This window comes from Scyliorhinus canicula, chromosome 1 (genome assembly GCF_902713615.1).
Source record: "Scyliorhinus canicula chromosome 1, sScyCan1.1, whole genome shotgun sequence".
Lineage (NCBI taxonomy): Eukaryota > Metazoa > Chordata > Chondrichthyes > Carcharhiniformes > Scyliorhinidae > Scyliorhinus > Scyliorhinus canicula.
In genome coordinates, this window is record NC_052146.1 from 273,179,656 (window position 1) to 273,199,184 (window position 19,529).

At 46.9% G+C, this 19,529-nt stretch overlaps 1 protein-coding gene across 2 annotated transcripts in view; it reads right to left on the reverse strand.

The window, feature by feature from the left end:
- Window positions 1–19,529, reverse strand: part of camkmt (calmodulin-lysine N-methyltransferase) — a 391,947-nt gene that overhangs the window by 85,451 nt on the left and 286,967 nt on the right. For both annotated transcript variants that reach the window (XM_038813436.1, XM_038813430.1), the window contains exons 4-5: window positions 3,121–3,181; window positions 732–786 (exon numbers count right to left, since the gene is read on the reverse strand). In XM_038813436.1, the coding sequence (XP_038669364.1) occupies window positions 732–786; window positions 3,121–3,181 (116 nt within the window). The remainder of the gene's footprint in view (window positions 1–731; window positions 787–3,120; window positions 3,182–19,529) is intronic.

The following is a 19,529-nucleotide window of genomic DNA, read 5'->3' on the forward strand; positions in this document are numbered from 1 at the left end:
TGTAAGGGTAATTTTTTTTTGTGTCTGTGTGTGTGTGTGTAGCTGACATGCTCGCGCATTTGTGAGTAACCTAGACACATTATATAAGAGTACGACAGGTTTGTCAAATGTCAATCAGTGCAACAATATGCTTTTTATTTGGAGAGAAATAAAAACTTGTCTCTGCTGCACTGCAATGGTACATAATATCTGCTCAATACATGACTCAGAATTTAAAGAATGCAGGGGTGACAGCTCCTGAATGGTCAATCTAAGTTAAAAGAATCTAATTACTGGAAGTCTGGATCATGTTTGTTGATATAATAATACAACCAAACATTAACAACTATATCATAGTGCTCCAACTGTGATTTTTTTTTTGTTGACGCTTTTCATGTATTTGGGAAAATGGACTGTCAACTGAAATGTTTGACGGTGGCAATGAAAGTAGCTTTTCTTGGGGCCTGCAATGTCACAACATGGGATATTGAGTGCACCCGGATGAAATGCTTCTGCTCATCTAAAGCAACCATCAAAATCAATATGATACGAAAGCAAGTCAATCTAGAGGGTCTCTCAAGACTGTACAGCTTGACCGCAACCGATGCAGATGACAGTCCCTGTGACCGAACAGTCGGAGGCAGCCAAACCAAACACTTTTCCCCCTCCTTTCTTTATTCGCTCCTGAATGGGGGAGGTGGGGTTGGGGGGGGGAGGGTGGTAGGGAATAGAAGATAATTGAGAAGACCTACCATGAGCCCAGCCAAGCATGTCATTCCACCTCCCAGTTCACAAACTGCAAGGCCTCTGCGGAGAAACAACATTGAAAGAAAAAGGAAATTACAAAACCCAACGTAAATTAGGCAACATGATTTTGGAGGCATATACATTACAGCGCAATTCAACATCTACCGAAACACATCAACAAGCAGGAAGTTACAAAGATATGAAAGGCAGAAGTCTTGCTGCTTCACTGGGCCACCACATGTAGCTTGCTTTTTAAAAATAATTATATAAAAAATAATTGTGTGGCATGCTAAGCAGTGGGGGTTCTCATTAGTGTTCACTGCAACACTAACACTGCTGTGCTGCAATTCTGAAAAGGTTCCTTTTTTTCCAGAGAGGCTCTGTGTCTTGATTATGCCTCCTGTGATGGCACAGTGAATCACTGAGGAAAGGCTAAACAAAAGAGAGGCAGAAGGAGTTTGAATGTTTCCTTCAGCCAAATACTTGTTCAACTCAGTAACTACTGTAATAGAAGAAAGGCAAGGCAAATAGATTCAGTGATTCAGCATACTTAAAGGGAGATCGCAGCACAGGGCCACTTTGCACGTCTTTGGAAGTTTGAAAAATTATAACAAATATCTTCTCATTTCTGTTAATTTAATGAGCACCTTTATGTTCCGCTATGAATAGTCATCATCTGGAAAATCTAGTTAGGAGGTCTTACAGATATCAACCATGCTAGTGAGTTGGATTAACATACTCAGCTGAAAGTAGGGTCACTGCAGTGTCCAAGGTAAATGACGAATACTAATGCAAATACATCACATATCCTTGAACTCACTAATTGATCCCATCTCTTTCTTAGATAATATCATTAGACTATACTGCTGAAACCAACATAAATATTTAAATACTTATAGAATTTTAACTGAACAGATACATAAAAAAGGTTAAACAATGCCTCTTCCTCATTTTCACTTCTTCTTCCCTACGGGCACTCATTAATGGTGGGTTAACATGCCAAAGGTACCATCACTTCTTGAGGTACCTCACAAAATTTGCTATTACGTGCGCCTAATCCTTGACACACAAGGCTTCACTAGCTGATCCTGATTCTGTCTTCACCAGCCATACGTTGTTCAATTGCACAGTCCAGCAGAGGTCTCCAGAGACTAATCAGGATTCGGAAGCCCTTCTGATTTTTGCCCCCTTCTTTAGCCAGTGGCATTGGCTGCCAACTGCTGTCGTCTAACACAGCACCTTCCAGGGATAAAAGCAGGGACCTTCATAATCTGCATGGCTCATTCCACACTGGGAAGTACACTTCTCATTTGCCCCTTTGGAGGAGCTATAATTCTTTTACGAATAACTGTTTCTTTAATGCGAGTACTGGCAATGAGAAAAACACTACAATAAGACAATAAGACAAGTAACACCACTAAAATCAACCATATGTAATGCATTTAAAGGACCTATCACTTTGTTTCATGAAAAAATAAACAGCATGCAAAAGTGGGCAGATGTACAGAATTGTTGCAAGACTTTGCCAAATCTCATCAGTGAATATTACTGCCTGATGTTGGAGCCAATAACTGGAATTACTTATGCTTCCTTTTTAAAATGGGAACCATTAAAAAAACGATCTGCCTTCATCTTACCCCAACAAATACGGAGCTCACATTTTAAGGAAACCACAAAAGTATCTTCTGTTTCAGTAATTGTCTGACAGTCCTCTACTATCATTTATTTGTCTAAAGTATTACCTTTTAATTGGAATCGGTTCAATTGTGAAAAAGAGAAAATGTCTAAGGTGAGATTATTCAGCTGTCAAGTCAAACCCAAAGAGAAACTGCATTTAAAATGTATGAGGTCTTGCACACTCTCAACTCTATAAGATCAGATCTGATGAGCTGTAAATACTTAGTGACAACACTGGATCATCTGATGTAAATTTCCTTTCCAAAGTAATAAAGTAAAAATAAGTAAATATTTTCATTAAAATATTACAGTAAAATAGAAAAGAAAACAGAAGTGGTGTTGAGGTTTTATTTGAACAATATTTGATGGATAGTTTCAGCGAATTTCTTTTCACATTATATGGTACGTCGGTGAATCCTGTCATTGCCTCTCTCCTTCTGACCTTCACAATAAAGGTTTAGCAATTGCGGCTTCACTTTATTTTCCAAAAAAAAAAAAATCGGAAACCAAATGACTTGAGTGAAAATCAAAAATGTTTTACATATTTCACTAAGCAGGCGGCATATACAGTAATCTGGTACCTCCAGACAATTCCGCAAAACCCAACTGAAAAAAGTACCATTCACCTGGAACTAGCTTGGTTAATATGTAATTGTGATAAATTAGCACGAAGTAAATGGAGAACCACCAAGCCGGTAGACAAATCCTCTCACATACCTAAATTTGTCACTGTGCTTTATGCAGTAATAAGCCAAAACCTCTTCTGAAGGCCAGATGCCTGGAACAAAATAAGAGAAAGTGTTATTAGCTGCTATACAACATCAACATGAAATCATCACCTAGCTATAAAGGGGGGAAAATCTCACTGAATAATTCTATAGCACCTAACCAGCGTTTACCATAGCACTTTGCACGTCTAGACCACTCATTGAATTGGCGAAATAGTTCAAAGCTTAGTTTTATTTGAGGGAAAAAGTACTGATATTAATTGTCTCACGAACAGGAAACAAAGAGAAAGCTCAACTCCGCATATCATAAATCATTGATTCAGGCAGGTGCCTAACATAAAGCCCCACATTTGTGGTACCTGATCTTCACTCATACAACTTTATAGGTCTCTAAAAAAAAACATGGAATGAAGGAGTCCAAAAAGCCAAGTCAACCATTTCTTGCCAAAAAAAATTACCAATGAGCTCAAAACAAAATAAATAAGTAAATTAATATTCAGCATAAGTCATCTTATCAGCTACTGCAAGTTGCTGGTTAGATGAATCACACAACGCTTAGAAAACATTTTCCTCTGTTTTTCCTTTCAGAAACAATAAACAAATTTAAAGCTTTGATGTGGAAAGCAGCTGAAACACAAACAAATTGTAACCATTATTTAATTATTTATGCCGTTTTATATTTAGCGCTGATATTTTGAAACAAACTTTGATAATCATCAGGAAAAATATGCCAGGATTTAGTCTGAATTACGTGCATTACACATGACTGAGAGTGGGAAATATTTTTGGATGCGAGGTAGAAATGAAGTACTAAAACAAAATGTCACGATCAGGGGCTTGTTGGAATAAGTTTAAAACTTTGGCTATACAAAAGGACAAGTTAGGTTTTTGGAAAGTTTTGTTACAGAACAGAATTTGACCACTCAAAATGAATCAAAGTTTTACAAAATCTGAGAAATTATCTTGTGCTCTCAGTTTTAGTGACAGGGGCAGATCACCCCTCCTCACCAAAGCATTATAAAACATTAAAGTATTCCCACAAGGATGGAGATTGAACCAGGTCACACACTTTAGATGAGAAAATCGACGGCACGATTATTTAACTCCATCTTCACCAACACAGATTAGAACATCAAACAACAGTATCAGTTTTTCCTTCTATCTACGTACTTGATGATGGATTAAAACATAAATCGTAATCTTAATTTCTTGACCATTCTGCTTTCGAACCACTGCCGGGTCGGAGAATCGCTGGGGGCGGCTTGAATCCCGCCCTGCCGCTCCAATGCCGGCTGGCGAATTCTCTGGCGCCGGTTTTTTGGCGGGGGCGGGGATCGCGCCGCGCCGGTCGGGGGGCATTGTCAGTGGCCCCCCTGGCGATTCTCCGAGCCCTGATGGGCCGAGCGGCCGCCCGTTTTCAGCCAGTCCCGCTGGTGTGAATTACACAAGGTTTGTACAGGCGGGTCCTGCCTCTGAGGGCGGCCTGCGGTGTCCTCGGGGGGGGGAGCCCCACGGTGGCCTGGCCCGCGATCGGGGCCCACCAATCTGCGGGCTGGCCTGTGCCATGGGGGCACTCTTTCCTTCCGCGCCGGCCTGTGTAAAGCTCCATCATGGCCGGCGCGGAGAAGAAACCCCCTGCGCATGCGCAGGAATCTCGACAACGGTTCTGGGAACACGCTATCACTCCTGCGCATGCGCCAACTCGCGGAAGCCATTCAACGCCAGTTGGCACGGCGCCAATCACTCCAGTGCCAGTCTAGCCCCCGAACGTGCGGCTCGACGCCGGAGTGGTTCACGCCACTCTTTGGACCCGGTACGGCCCGCCCGCCGGATACTGGAGAATCCCGCCCAAGGTCATTAATGTAGACTGATGAGTCAATGTGACCACATTATTTAACTGAACTTTGAATGGTTTATCAAATTATTTCAATGCTACACAATTTGTAAACTTTAAAAAAATATATTTTTTATTCTCTTCCTTTTTCACATTTTCTCCCAAATTTACACCCACCAACAATAAACAATAACAAATATGTCAATCTCCAAAACAATAACAACGATCCCATCCTCCCACCAAACCCCAAACATTCGCCCGCATGTTCGCATAAACAAATGACAAAAGGGAATCAGGAATCATCCATAGCCACTATTAACACACACCGCCCCCCTCCCCCCAACCCTCCCACCCACCCCCCCAACTAATGTTCGATGTTATCCAGTTCTTGAAAGTGCATAATGAATAATGCCCATGAATTGTAGAACCCGTCCATCCTTTTCCGTCAGTTCAAACTTAACCTTCTCAAGAGTCAAGAATGCCAACAGTTTCATGTGCACCACTTTAAAAATTACCCTAAAAACCTCCTTCCAGTAATCCTCTGGCTTTGGACAGGACCAAAACATATGAACATGATTAGTGCCCACACCCCCTCCTCTCCCTCCCCTCCCCTCCCTCCCCTCCCCCCTCCCCTCCCCTCCCCCCATCCCCTCCCCTCCCCTCTCCCCTTCCTCCCTCCCCCCATCCCCTCCCCTCCCCTCTCCCCTTCCTCCCTCCCCCCAATCTCCCCTACCCTTCCTCCCCTCCCCCCCAATCTCCCCTCCCCCTCCCTCCCCCCTCCCCCCTCCCCCTCCCCCCCAATCTCCCCTCCCCCTCCCTCCCCCCTCCCCCTCCCTCCCTCCCCCCAATCTCCCCTCCCTCCCCCCTCCCTCCCTCCCTCCCCCCCCAATCTCCCCTCCCCCTCCCCCCCAATCTCCCCTCCCCCCTCCAATCTCCCCTCCCCTCCCCCTCCCTCCCCCCAATCTTCCCTCCCTCCCCCTCCCCCTCCCTCCCCCTCCATTCTCCCCTCCCCCTCCCCCCTCCAATCTCCCCTCCCCCCCCCCTCCCTCCCCCCAATCTTCCCTCCCTCCCCCTCCCCTCCCTCCCTCCCCCCCCAATCTCCCCTCCCCCCTTCCAATCTCCCCTCCCCTCCCCCCAATCTCCCCTCCCCCCCAATCTCCCCTCCCCCCCTCCCCTCCCTCCCCCCTCCAATCTCCCCTCCCCCCTCTCCCCTTCCCCTCCCCCACTCCCTCCTCCCCCCTCCAATCTCCCCTCCCCTCCCCCTCCCTCCCCCCAATCTTCCCTCCCTCCCCCTCCCCCTCCCTCCCTTCCCCCCCAATCTCCCCTCCCCCCTTCCAATCTCCCCTCCCCTCCCCCCAATCTCCCCTCCCCCCCCAATCTCCCCTCCCTCCCCCCTCCAATCTCCCCTCCCCCCTCCCTCCTCTCCCCCCTCCCCCCTTCCCCTCCCCCCTCCCTCCTCTCCCCTCCCCTCCCTCCTCTCCCCCCTTCCCCTCCCCTCTCCCTCCTCCCTCCCCTCCCCTCCATCCTCCCCCTCCCCTCCCTTCCCCTCCTCCCCTCCTCCCCTCCCCCCTCCCCTCCCCCCCCCTCCTCCCCTCCCCCCCCGCAAAGGTCACACACATCTTCTACTCCTTCAAAGAATCGGCTCATCCTCGTCCCCGTGAGGTGTGCTCTGTAGACCACCTTCAGCTGTATCAGCCCCAACCTTGCACATGAGGTTGAGGCATTCACTCTCCGGAGCACCTCACACCAGAAACCCTCCTCCATATCCTCTCCCAACTCTTCCTCCCACTTTGCTTTGATCCCTTCCGGTGATGCCTTCTCCTCTTCCAAAGTAAACCGCTGACACTACCCCCTTCTCCAGTCCCCCTGTCGTCAGCACCTCCTCCAGCAATGTGGAGGCCGGCTCCACCGGGAAGCTCTGTATCTCCTTTCTGGCAAAATCTAGAACCTGCATGTATCTAAACATTTCCCCCTGCTCCAGCCCATACTTCGCTTCCAACTCCTTCAGTCCTGCAAACCGACCCCTCAGAAACAAATCTTTTACTGTCTTAATCCCCTTCTCCCCCCATTTCCGAAAATGTCCATTCCACCTCCCTGGACAATTTGTAAACTTAAAAGTAAAATGGTATAGTTTGATCTCACTTTTTCGACAACCTATTAAACTATTTGAACTTCACTCGCATTACTTTTGTGGTCTTCTGAATCCCTTTGTTAAATTAAGCTTATTTGCATCGAACCATCGATAATCCTGTGAACGACAATATAAAGAAAAAGGGCTGGATTCTCCCAAAATGGGGCTATGTCCCCATGCTGGCGTTGCACCCCCAGTTTCCTGCAAAAAGATAAAAGGCGATTCACTTACCTGCAGGGTGCTAGATGGGACCCGTCGTGAAGCTCGCAGCTTTGGTTGCGGATACGGGCCCCTGCACTTCCGGTTCCGAGTCTACGCATGCACAAGGCAGCAGCCTCCAGCGGCCACGCCGAGCGCCATGGCGGACTCGGACCACGGACCTAACAAGGACCATGTTGGCCTCCCCAATCAGCCGCATGCCACTGCATCGGACCGGCCCGGTCGCTGCCCAGCCCCCCCCCCCCAGGCCCCCCCCCCCCCCCCCCCCCCCCGCCCCCGGTGCTCGATCCCCCGCCCCCTCAACAGGGTGGCCATGGACTGAGTCCGCAGCCGTCGCGCGAGACTCACGACCAGCCATACCACATCAGTTCCATACCACATCAGTTCCATGCCGTTGGGAACTTGGTGGGTCGGGAGCGGAGTATCTGGCAATGGCCCCCCAGCCGTGCGGCGTTAATTCATGGACAAGCAATTCTGCGGGGCCCGGAGAATCGCGGGAGTAGCGCCGGCACAATTTGGTCAGGAACGTCGATTCTCCACCCCCCGCAGCGGGGCTGCGGAGAATCCAGCCCAAGGTGTGCAACAAAGTTCCATGCTCGTTAATAGGTTATGTTCCTAAGAAATGGAAATAGTATGGATGTTATTTTGCAACACTGAAAATGCAGCAATACTTCTCCTTTGTTTATTAAATGCAGCGTAACTTAATGCTTTTACAATAAAAAGAAAAAAGGCTTGCACGAATACACCATCTTTCATGAACATTGTATGTCCTAAGGTACCTTTTAAGCAAATAAAATGCTTTTGAAGTGTATTCCCTGTCGTGAGGACACAATAGCAAATTTACACACAGTAAACTCTATAAACAGCAATATAATAAGATGAGGGATAAATATGGTCCAGGACACTGGGGACGCTGCTCTTGTTCAAAATAGCAGGATAGGGTCTTTTACATCGATTTGACAGGACAGATTTGGTTTAACGCCTCATCCAGAAGACAACACCGCTGACAATACAGCACTCACCAAGTACTGCACTAGAATGCTATCTTTTGGGTGAGGCATTACACCCAGATTGACACAAATCAGAAATTGAACATGGGATAATCCTGGCTTGTATGGGTACAGGTGCACACTCGCTGTCCGAACCGAGTCAAGGGAACAACTTTTATTGCAATACTGTGAAAGAAAGAACATTGCAACCCAAAGACAGTATTCGCAAATTATTGGCTGAGATTCCTTTTGGGGTTGTCCGCATGTTGGTAATCAGCAATTAAATTCATGAGCAGATAATGCGTTTTTTCATGATGGGTGGGATAAATATTGTCCTGGACACCACAGAAAATTCAACTATGTATTCTTCTTCAAACAGTGCTGTGGGGTCTGAACTGTCTCCGAATGGAAAATGGAACCCTGATTTTGTGCCTTATCCAAAGCAAGAAACGGTATTGGATGGTTGGCACAAAAATTCTCTTCCTGCTCCTGCACCGCTGGAGGTGCATTACCTCTGAAGTCAACAACAATCTTTGGTGTCCTCCCATTTCTCATTTAGCTGCTGCACCTCAACAACATCATCCAAAAACACAGGCTGTTCCACATGTCTCTGTGAACACTAATCTCTACCTTGCCTGTTACCACATCTCTCAATTCTTCCATTGTCACTAATTTGCTTGACTGACATTCTGTACTTGACGAGGATAACACTCTTCCAACTAAATATCGAAGACTGATGCCATTGTCTTCAGTTCCTGGCACAAACTCCGTTCCCTGGACACCGACTTCAACCGGCTCCCTGTCAACAGTCAGAGACTGAACCAGTCTTGCAAACTTGGTGTCGTATTTGAGCCAGAGATGAACTTCTCACCACAAATGTATCAATCACTCACATTTCTTTCTTCCACCTCCATACCACCACCTGACTCTGCCCCTGCCTCAACTCACTGATGGCTGAAACCTTCAACTATGCTTTTGTTATCTTTAGACGTGACTTCTTCAATGCACTTGTGGGCGGCACAGTGGCATGGTGCAAAGCACTGCTCCTTCACAGCTCCAGGGACCTGGGTTCAATTCCAGCCTCGGGTGACTGTGTGGAGTTTGTATTTTCTCCCGCGTGGGTTTCGCCGGGTGCTCCAGTTTCCTCTCGCAGTACAAAGATGTGCAGGTTATGTGGATTGGCCATGCTAAATTGCCCTTGGTATCCAAAAGTTAGGTAGGTTTACTGGGTTACGGTGGGGCCCTGACTCTAGGTGGGGTGCTCTTTCAGAGGGTCGGTTAGACTCGATGGGCCAAGTGGCCTCCTTCTGCACTGTAGGGATTCTATGGATGCGATCCTCCAGCTCGCTGCACTAGAAAAGCAGTGCGGCGCAGCATTGCCATTGAAAGCCGGGAGACCCCGCTGCCGGGATCTACCCGGCTCGCAATGTCTCGCATGATTTAACTCAATATCGCGAGACGTTGCAAGGTGAATCCCGTCCACAGTGGGTGGGATCACTTTTTTTTGGCAAGTCTCATACGAGAGTGAGGCAGTAAGCCTCACTCTAATGTGCAGATTCCCAAGGTGCCCGAGGCTTTGGGATTCAATGCCTTCGCTTCGGGCACCTCGGGTGAGTACAGTTTGATACCAGTCCCCACAAACGGGAACCAGATGGGGGTCTCCAAGGGGATCGGAGCTGTCCTTTGGGCAGGGTGGTGACCTGGTACTTCTGGTGCTACCTGGGTACCCTGGAATGCCAGCCTGGCAGTGCCAGCTGAGTGCCAGCCTGGCACTGTAAAGGTGTCCAGGTGGCACTGCCAGGGAGGCACTGCCAAGATGTGGGCCTCAGAGAGAATTTTTAAATGGTGTCACGACCTCTCGCTTTTGGAAAAAATGGGGCTATGTGCGGCCTCAGGTTCCCCGTTCAGGCCCCTTATTCAAAACGAGTCGCGTTGAATCACCATAATAATAATAATCACCTATTGTCACAAGTAGGCTTCAATGAAGTTACTGTGAAAAGCCCCTAGTCGCCACATTCCGGCACCTGTTCGGGGAGGCTGGCACGGGAATTGAACCCGCGCTGCTGGCATTGTTCTGTATTGTAAGCCAGCTATTTAGCCCACGGTGCTAAATCAGCCCCTGCCAGTGCTGATTTCGTCACTGCCATTGTCAGGAAACACACGGCTAAACGCGCTCGCTCGGTGATTTTGTTCCCTTGTCGGAAGATTGTGTCCTATGATTCACTTCTAGCCAGGCTCCCTTCAACTACGCTCCATAAATTTGAACTCATTCAAAACTCTGCTGCCCACATCCTAACTCGCACAAAGTCCCATTTCACCAATCACCCGTGTTCGCCAATTTACAACCCAGTTGCAGCAGACTTCAATTTCAAAAGCCCTCTAAATCCTTCCCCATCCCAAGCTCTGTAACCTCCACTCAGCCCTCTGAGATAGAGGTGCTCCACATATCTGAGCACTTGATTTTTCCACTCCACCAAGCTGTACCTTCAGCTCCCAAGGCCTTTGCAATTCCCTCCCTAAGCATCTCCACTTCTCTAGCCTCCAAGATGTTCCTTAAAGTTTACCTCTTTGGCCTTTTGACCATCTGCCTGAAAATCACCTTGTGCCAAATCCAGTTCGATAATGCTCCTGTGAAGAACCCTGGAACCTTTTGCTAAATTACAGGCATAGTTTTAACAAATGCAAGTTGCTGCATTAAAACAATTTGTTGTTAACTGTTCCTTAATTCCTCTGTTGAGGACATGAACTCCAATATCAGGCAGGATATTTTCTTCTGTTGAAAAGTTGCCATTATGGAAGCAAGTGCCACTCCGTTCAAATCATTCTGTGTTTGTAACTGGGCCACCACGCCCCAGTAGGTGATAATTTCTCAGCTAACAGGTGGAAAATGCACTATCTTCAACGTTAAACAAGTCTGACTAAATAGTTCCATGAAAAGTCAATTTGTGGAAAGAAATAAAGCTGATTAGTCAAATGCAGTCACCATTTTAACACTTATCTCGTCACTGTGACCCATCTGAACTTAGTTTTTTAGATGATTTGCACACTAACTAAGAAGTCAGATAATTCCTAAGCCTCCTCCATTTCAGATCCAATAATGGATAAAGGAGCATCTCTACATGATCAACTTGCAATCTACCCAAGCATACCGGCACTCTAGGATTAAAGACAAGGTTTGCATAGTGTTAAAGTAAAACAAAAGCAGCTTTCAGAATGCACTATTTTCCAGTAATGACTGTCAACATCATTCCAAAAGTTAAATCTTGGCGTGTCGTAATTCTCTCCTCACCCAAAACTTTCAATCCATAGGTCATTTCCTCATTTTAAACAAAGCTTGATATTTCTATGACCAAAAGAAAGAATATCATCGCTGGAAATAGGAAATGGAATAGTGGAAAAATACAGTGGACAAGAAAGGGACATTCAGAACTCAGGAAGAAACCCAAAACATAAGCCACTCTTCACTGCATCTGGCCAAACAGGAACTGAACTGGGAATCTTTAATACTGACATTAGGGATGAAATTCTGAGAACATTTTCCAGCGAAAAAAATTGCAGGCCCCTTTGAGGGGCAGGAATGAGACAAGGTGGCACTTCCACCTGCTGCCTTAGCGCTGCCGAGACTGTCCCAAATCTCGGGGTGATGAAGCTATTATAATATCCAAGGTGTGAGAACATGCCTGTTGCAGAGCAGCAGGGACTTGAACTTCCTTAGAATGGGTGTCTGAGTGACACCCTGCCGTTCCAATAGAGAGCACACGAGACCAAGTTCAACTTCAAAGAGGTCCTAATTTTTCTTTTTCAAATGCTCACCATGGAATAGAGGGCTCACTTGATGTGTCCCTCTGGATTGATCATCTGACTTGATGGGTATAGAGGGATATACTCCTCAAATTGAGTACTGATCTAATTGGGGTGGAAAGAGTCACCAAGTATTACCACAAACTTGGTCTCATAGAAATAAATTATTGGGGTGGCAAGGTGGCACGGTGGCAAGCACTGCAGCCTCACGGCGCAGAGATCCCGGGTTCGATCCGGGAATTTGCACATTCTCCCCCCCCCCCCACAACCCAAAGATGTGGAGGGTAGGTGGATTGGCCACGCTAAATTGCCCCATAATTGGAAAAAAAAGGAATTGGGTATTCTAAATTTACAAAAAATAAATTTGCAGCTTTGGATCCTGGTTTGTTGGCTAATCCAGCTGTGCCAGAACAGGATGAGCTTCTGATTGGATTGTGCTCTTCATTCTTGGCCTGGAGAGAAGGAAATAACTCTATGGGATTGGCCAGAGGTTGCAATCCAGAATATCCTGCTGGAAATTCGGATATGTGGAGTTGGGCACGTATAGAAACAGGATTATCAATCGTTATTATAATAAAAGCCCTGCATGCTACACACATTTCGTGCAAAACGTCTCAGTCACATGCTCTTTGTTATATTAGCCTCCGACCATGAGCCTCCATGGCTCTGATTTGCATTTCCGAGGTATGCAGTGCCGTTTTCCATTGTGCCCTATACCAGAGGCCAATTGAACTTAGACCATTTCCCACCTCTCCCATTCTTGAACCTCTCTGAACATTGGTGGCCTTTCGCACTTTCCTCACTTGCTGCTCTCCCTGCTCCTGCGCACATTACTGGTGCCTTTTCTCCTCCCTGTTGGTGTACAGAGCATAGAAACAACAAGCGCTTTAAAGAGCTCAAAGATAATTCCTGGGTCCTAGCCAGCAACAAAGCATTAAAGTTTCTTTGTGGAAGCAGCAACACTCAGAAACTGCTTTCCTGGTTGAGCTGGGAGACTTGTATTATTTATTTGTGTTATTTACTTGAAGCCATTGTTGCTACAAGAAGCATCGTTACCTAATGACAGCTAACATTTTAAGTAGCTGATATAAAGTTCAACTCTTCTTAAGGGGGTTTGGGGACAAGGCCTAATTCATGAAGTTTTAAAGCCCTCGGTCCCACAATACAATAATAGAAACTTCACTCATGTAATCAACTCGAATTAATGATTTTAATTATACATTGTACAACAAACAGCATAAAACACCATCTCCCAACTGACATCTGTCACTGTGAAATAAAACTGACTGAAAGACTATTTGGAATGGCTAACCGGAGCAGATATTTCTTAGGCGTGAATATTTGCTCCCAGGTTGGGAGCGCAGTCGGCACAATTCCTGGCTCCACAAACCTGAACTGGAAAGCACGCCCCAGAATTTCCAAGCTTCGGCCGAGGCGGAGGGATGTGATGAAAATGGGAGTTGCGACAAAGGATCGTGGAGACAGTTTGAAGGTGAGCTGGTTGGAAGGCTGGTGGGCTCAGTGCTCCAGCACTTTATCAAAGAAACTGAGGAATGAACAAAACAAAAAACTGCCTTCCAGCCCTCAGTACCCCATAGACTCCCCGTCCAGGCAGCATCCATGACAACTCATGCACCCCACCCATTCACATGGCCCCTCATATCCTCTGTGCCAATTTATGCCCCCCACCCTCTGGCCCTTTATAGCCCCATGCCAACCCATGCTCCCACCCTTTGTTCTAACACTCAGCATGCCAGCTCACCCAGTATCCACCCTAGACATCTCAGTGCCCATGCTGAGGTGAAATAAAGTTGTCGCTATTGATGAATTAATTATTTCAAAACAAAACACTCTCATTGATAAAGACCCATTTTCAACATTTAATTCCTTTAATCCCTCATAAAAACAAGGGGTGGCTTAGTGGCATTGTCGCTAGACTGGTGATCCAGAGACCCAGGGTAATACTCTGGGGACACTGGTTTAAATCCCGCCACGACAGGGGGTAGAAATTTAATCCAATAAATTTCTGGAATCAAAAGTCGAATGATAACCATGTCGTTAAAAAACCCAGCTAGTTCACTAATGCCCAAATCCACAAATGCCCCCTGACATGGCCTAGTAAGCCACTCAGTTGTATCAAACTGCTACAAAGTCTATGAAAAGAAACTGAATGGGCCAAACGGCATCAACCACTGTCCCACTTGCAGAACGGACCCAGCAGAGGGCGAGGCGCAGGGTATAGCCCCGAGAGTCCTCAATGTCGACCCCGGACCCCATGATGTCTCATGCCTTCAGGTCAAACATGGGCAAGGAAACCTCCCGCTGATTACCACGTATCGACCACCATCAGCTGACGAAGAACACCACTTGCAGGAAGTTGAGGGTGACAAGGGCACAGAATGTACGCTGGATGACTTCAATGTCCATCAGACATTATTTGCCAGACATTATTTAACGTTTGCAGGGAACTAACATGAGGGAAAAACATGCTAGACCGCATCCTCACCAATCTGCCTGCTGCAGATGCATCTGTCCATGACAGCATCGATAGGAGTCCTTGTGAGAGCAAAGTCCTGTCTTTGCATTGAGGATAGCCTCCACCATGCTAAATGGGATAGATTCAGAACAGATTTAGCAATTCAAGACTGGCCATCCATGAGGCGTTGTGGGCCATCAACAGCAGCAGAATTGTACTCGGCCACAATCTGTAAACTCATGGCCCGGCACATGCCCCACTCCACCATTACCAAGGCAGGGCATCAATAAAGAGTGCAGGATGGCATTCCAGGAACAACACACCAAAAAAATGAAGCGTCAACCTGGTGAAGCTACAGCACAAGATTACTTGCATGTCAAACAACAGAAGCAGCAAGGGAGAGACAGAGCTAAGAGATACCACAAAAAATGGATCAGATCCAAGCTCTGCAGTTCTGCCACATCCAGTAATGAATTGTGGTGGACAATTAAATGACTCACTGGAGGTGGTCCATCTTCACTGTTGGAGGAGTCCAGCATGTCAGTGCAAAAGGTAAGGCTGAAGCATTTGCAATAACCTTCAGCCAGAAGTGCTGAGTGGATGGTTCATCTCGATCTCCTTCAGAGATTCCGAGCATCACAGATACAAGTCGTCAGCCAATTCAATATCCCCCACAGGATATCAACAGCTGAAGGCACTGGATACCGCAAAGGCTATGGGGCCAAACAATATTGCGGCAATAAACATGTGCTCCAGGACCACGCACCCCTAGCCAAGATGTTCCAGCATAGCTACTACACTGGCACCTGCCCGGCAATATGGAAAATTGCCCAGGTACATCCTGTACACAAGAAGCAGGACAAATCCAACCCGGCCAATTGGCCTATTAGTCTACTCTCAATCACCAGTAAAGTGCTTAGCAAGCGGCACATACTTAACAATACCTGCTCATTGACATTCAGGGCTCTATTCAACTAATTGGGAACAATGTCCCATAACGAGTGCGCTTAGCCACATGTTTCCTGGTGCTTTGTATAAGGGGCCTCAGCGGGGAACTCACGAATGAGGCCACACAGAGCCCTGTTTTGTACATTGGGTGCTTTGTTCGCCGAACTCCCCAGTGTACAGAGAGATTCAGGACTCCATTTTTAAATGGCATCCCGATGTCCAAAGTCCCAGAAGTGACCCATGACACACCGCCCAGCCTGAACGCACTGTGGAAGGGTCCCGACCCTCGCCACACCACCCACGACCCACACATGGCACCTCTGCCCCAATCACATAAGTGCAGTGCCAACCTGGCAGTGATCATGCTAGCTGGCAGTACCACCTGGGTACCTTGGCAGTGTCAGGCAGTACCAGGACACCACCCTGCCCAAAGGGCATGCAGCTAACTGAGGACCTCCGATCCCTTGGAAGACCCCCACGAGTACCGTTTCGTATGGCCCTCATTTGTGGACACCAGGGCTGAATGGTGCTCGCCTGAAGTCTCCGAAGTGAAGGGGGTGAATCCCAGAGCCTCAGGTACCTTGGGAATCTGCACATTAGAGTGAGGCTAGCTGTCTTGTTCTAATGCAGATTTGCCAAAAAGTGATTGTGCCCACAATGGGCGGGATTTATATCGCAACGTCTCCGCATTGTATCTCGCGAGGTGTTGTGACCTAAGTGGATCCCGGGAGAGGGATGCCCCAGTTTAAAAAAAATTTAGATTACCCAATTCATTTTTTCCAATTAAGGGGCAATTTAGCATGGTCAATCCACCTAGCCTGCACATCTTTGGGTTGTGGGGGCGAAACCCACGCAAACACGGGGAGAATGTGCAAACTCCACACGGACAGTGACCCAGGGGTGCCCCAGTGTTTATCGGCCATGCTGCACCACGGTGAGCTGTTTTACAGGCAGAGCGTGACCATTGGATCACGCCCTCAGTTTGGGTTCTGCCTGGATCACTCAGCTTCTGACCTCATTACAGCCTTGGTTCAAAAATGGACAAAGAGCTGAACTCTAGAGGTAAGCTATGATTCACCTGAGAAAGGAGCAGTGCTCCGAAAGCTAGTAATTTGAAACAAACCTGTTGGACTTTAACCTGGTGTTGTAAGATTTCTTACTGTCCAGAGGTGAGGTGAGAGCGACTGCCCTTGACATCAAGGCAGCATTTGATGAAGTATGGCATCAAAGAGCCCTCGCAAAACTGGAGTCAATAGGAATCATGGTAAAAACTCTCCACTGGTTGGAGTCATACCTAGCACAAAGTAAAATGGTTGTGGTGGTTGGAGGTTAGTCATCTCACTCCCGGGACATCACTGCAGGAGTTCCCCAGGATAATGTTCTAGTCATCTTCAGTTGCTCCATCAATGGCCTCCTTTGCAACATAAGGTCAGATGTGGTGATGTTTCCTGATGTTGCAGAATGTTCAGCACCATTCGTGAATCGTCAGACACGAATGCAGTTCATGTGCAAATGCAGTAAGACCTGACAATATCCCGGTTTGGGTGACAGGTGGCAAGTAACCTTTGTGCCACACAAATGCCAGGCAATGACCAACTCCAATAAGAGAAAATCAAACCATTACTCCATGTCATTCAATGGCACTGCCATCACAGAATCTCCTACTATCAACATCCTGGGGATTACCATTGACCAGAAACTAAACTGGACTAGCCATATGAATGCTTTGGCTGCAAGAGCATAAGAAGATAAGAACTAGGAGTAGGCAATTTGGCCCCTCGAGCCTGCTCCACCATGGAGCATGGCTGATCTTTTTGTGGACTCAGCTTCACCCACTCACCAATCATTTATTCCTTTACTGTTCAAAAAGCTATCTATCTACCTTTGCCTTTTTGAAAATAAATTTAGAGTACCCAATTCTCCTCCCCCCCCCCCCTCCCCCTCCCCCACCCACCCCCAAGTAAGAAGTCTTACAACACCAGGTTAAAGTCCAACAGGTTTATTTGGAATCACTAGCTTTCGAAGCGTAGCTCCTTAATCAGGTGATGAAGAGGAAGGGTACAAAAACACAGCATGTAAAGATAAAGCCAATGGTGCAAGATGATGATTTTTTTCCAATTAAGGGGCAATTTAGTGTGGCCAATTCACCTACCCTGCACATCTTTGTGCTGTGGGGCTGAAACTCCCCAGACATGAGGAGAATGTGCAAATTCCACACGGACAGTGACCTGGGGCCGGGAGCAAACCCGGGTCCTTAGCGCCGTGAGGCAGCAGTGCTAATCACTGTGCCACCCCTATCTACCTTTGCCTTTAAAACATTTGACAAAGGTAGCCTCAGCTGCTTCACTGGGCAGGGAATATCACAAATTCACAACCCTTTGGGTGAAGCTGTTCCTCCTCAACTCAGTCTAAAATCTGCTCTCCCTTATTTTGTTTTTAAACTTAGAATACCCAATTCATTTTTTTTCCAATTAAGGGGCAATTTAGCGTGTCCAATCCACATAGCTTGCACATCTTTGGGTTGTGGGGGCGAAACCCACGCAAACACTGGGAGAATGTGCAAACTCCACACGGACAGTGACCCAGAGCCTCGATTGAATCTGGGACCTCGGCGCGTGAGGCCACAGTGCTAACCCACTGCGCCACCCCTGCTCCTCCTTAATTTGAGGGTATGCTCCCTAGTTCTAGTTTCACCCACCAGTGGAAACAACCTTCCTGCTTCTATCCTATCTATTCCATTCTTATTTTTTTTCTTGTTTTTAAATAAATTTAGAGTACCCAATTCAGTTTTTCCGATAAAGGGGCAATTTAGCGTGGCCAATCCACCTAGCCTGCACATCTTTGTGCTGTAAGGGCGAAACCCAAGCAAACACGGGGCGAACATGCAAACTTCACACGGACCGTGACCCAGAGCCGCGATCGAACCTGGGACCTCGGCGCCGTGACGCATTAATGCTAACCACTGCGCCACCGTGCTGCTACTCCCTTCATAATTTTATATTTCTATAAGATCCCCCCCATTCTTCTAAATTCCAATGAGTATATTCCTCAGTCTCTCCTTATAAGCCAATCCTCTCAACTCTGGCATCAACCTAGTGAATCTCCTCTGCACACCCTCCAGCACCAGTACATCTTTTCTCAAGTAAGGAGACCAAAACTGTACACATTACTCCAGATGTGGCCTCACCAGCACTCTATGCAGCTGCAACGTAACCTCCCTGTTTTTAAACTCTATTTATCCCCACTCTTTGCTTTCTGTCAGTTAACCAATCCTCTATCCATGCTAATACATTACCCGTAACGGCGTGCACCTTTATCTTATGCAGCAGCCTTTTGTGCGGCACGTTGTCGAATGCCTTCTGGAAATCCAGATACACCACATCCACCGGTTCCCTGTTGACCACTGCGCTCGTAATGTCCTCAAAGAATTCCACTAAATTAGTCAAACATGAGTTGCCTTTCATGAATCCATGCTGCGTCTGCCCAATGGGACAATTTCTATCCAGCTGTCTCACTATTTCTTCCTTAATGATAGATTCAAACATTTTACCCACTACAGAAGTTGAGCAAACCGGTCTATAGTTACCCGCCTTTTATCTACCTCCTCTTTTAAACAGTGGTGTCACATTTACCGTTTTCCAGTCTGCCGGAACCACCCCAAAGCGAATTTTGGTAAATTACCACGAGTGCACTTGCTATTTCCCCCGCCACCTCTTTTAGTACCCTGGGATGCAATCCATCAGGACCAGGATACTTGTCTACGTTTAGCCCCATTAGGTTGCCAACACTACATCCTAAGTGATAACGATCGTTTCTAGGTCCTCACCTGCACAGCCTCCTTGCCAACAATTATTGGCATGTTATTGTGTCTTCCACTGTGAAGACTGACACAAAATACCTGTTCAATGCCTTGGCCATTTTCTCATTTCCTATCATTAAATCCCCCTTCTCATCCTATAAAGGACCAATGTTTACCTTAGCTACTCTTTTTTATATATAT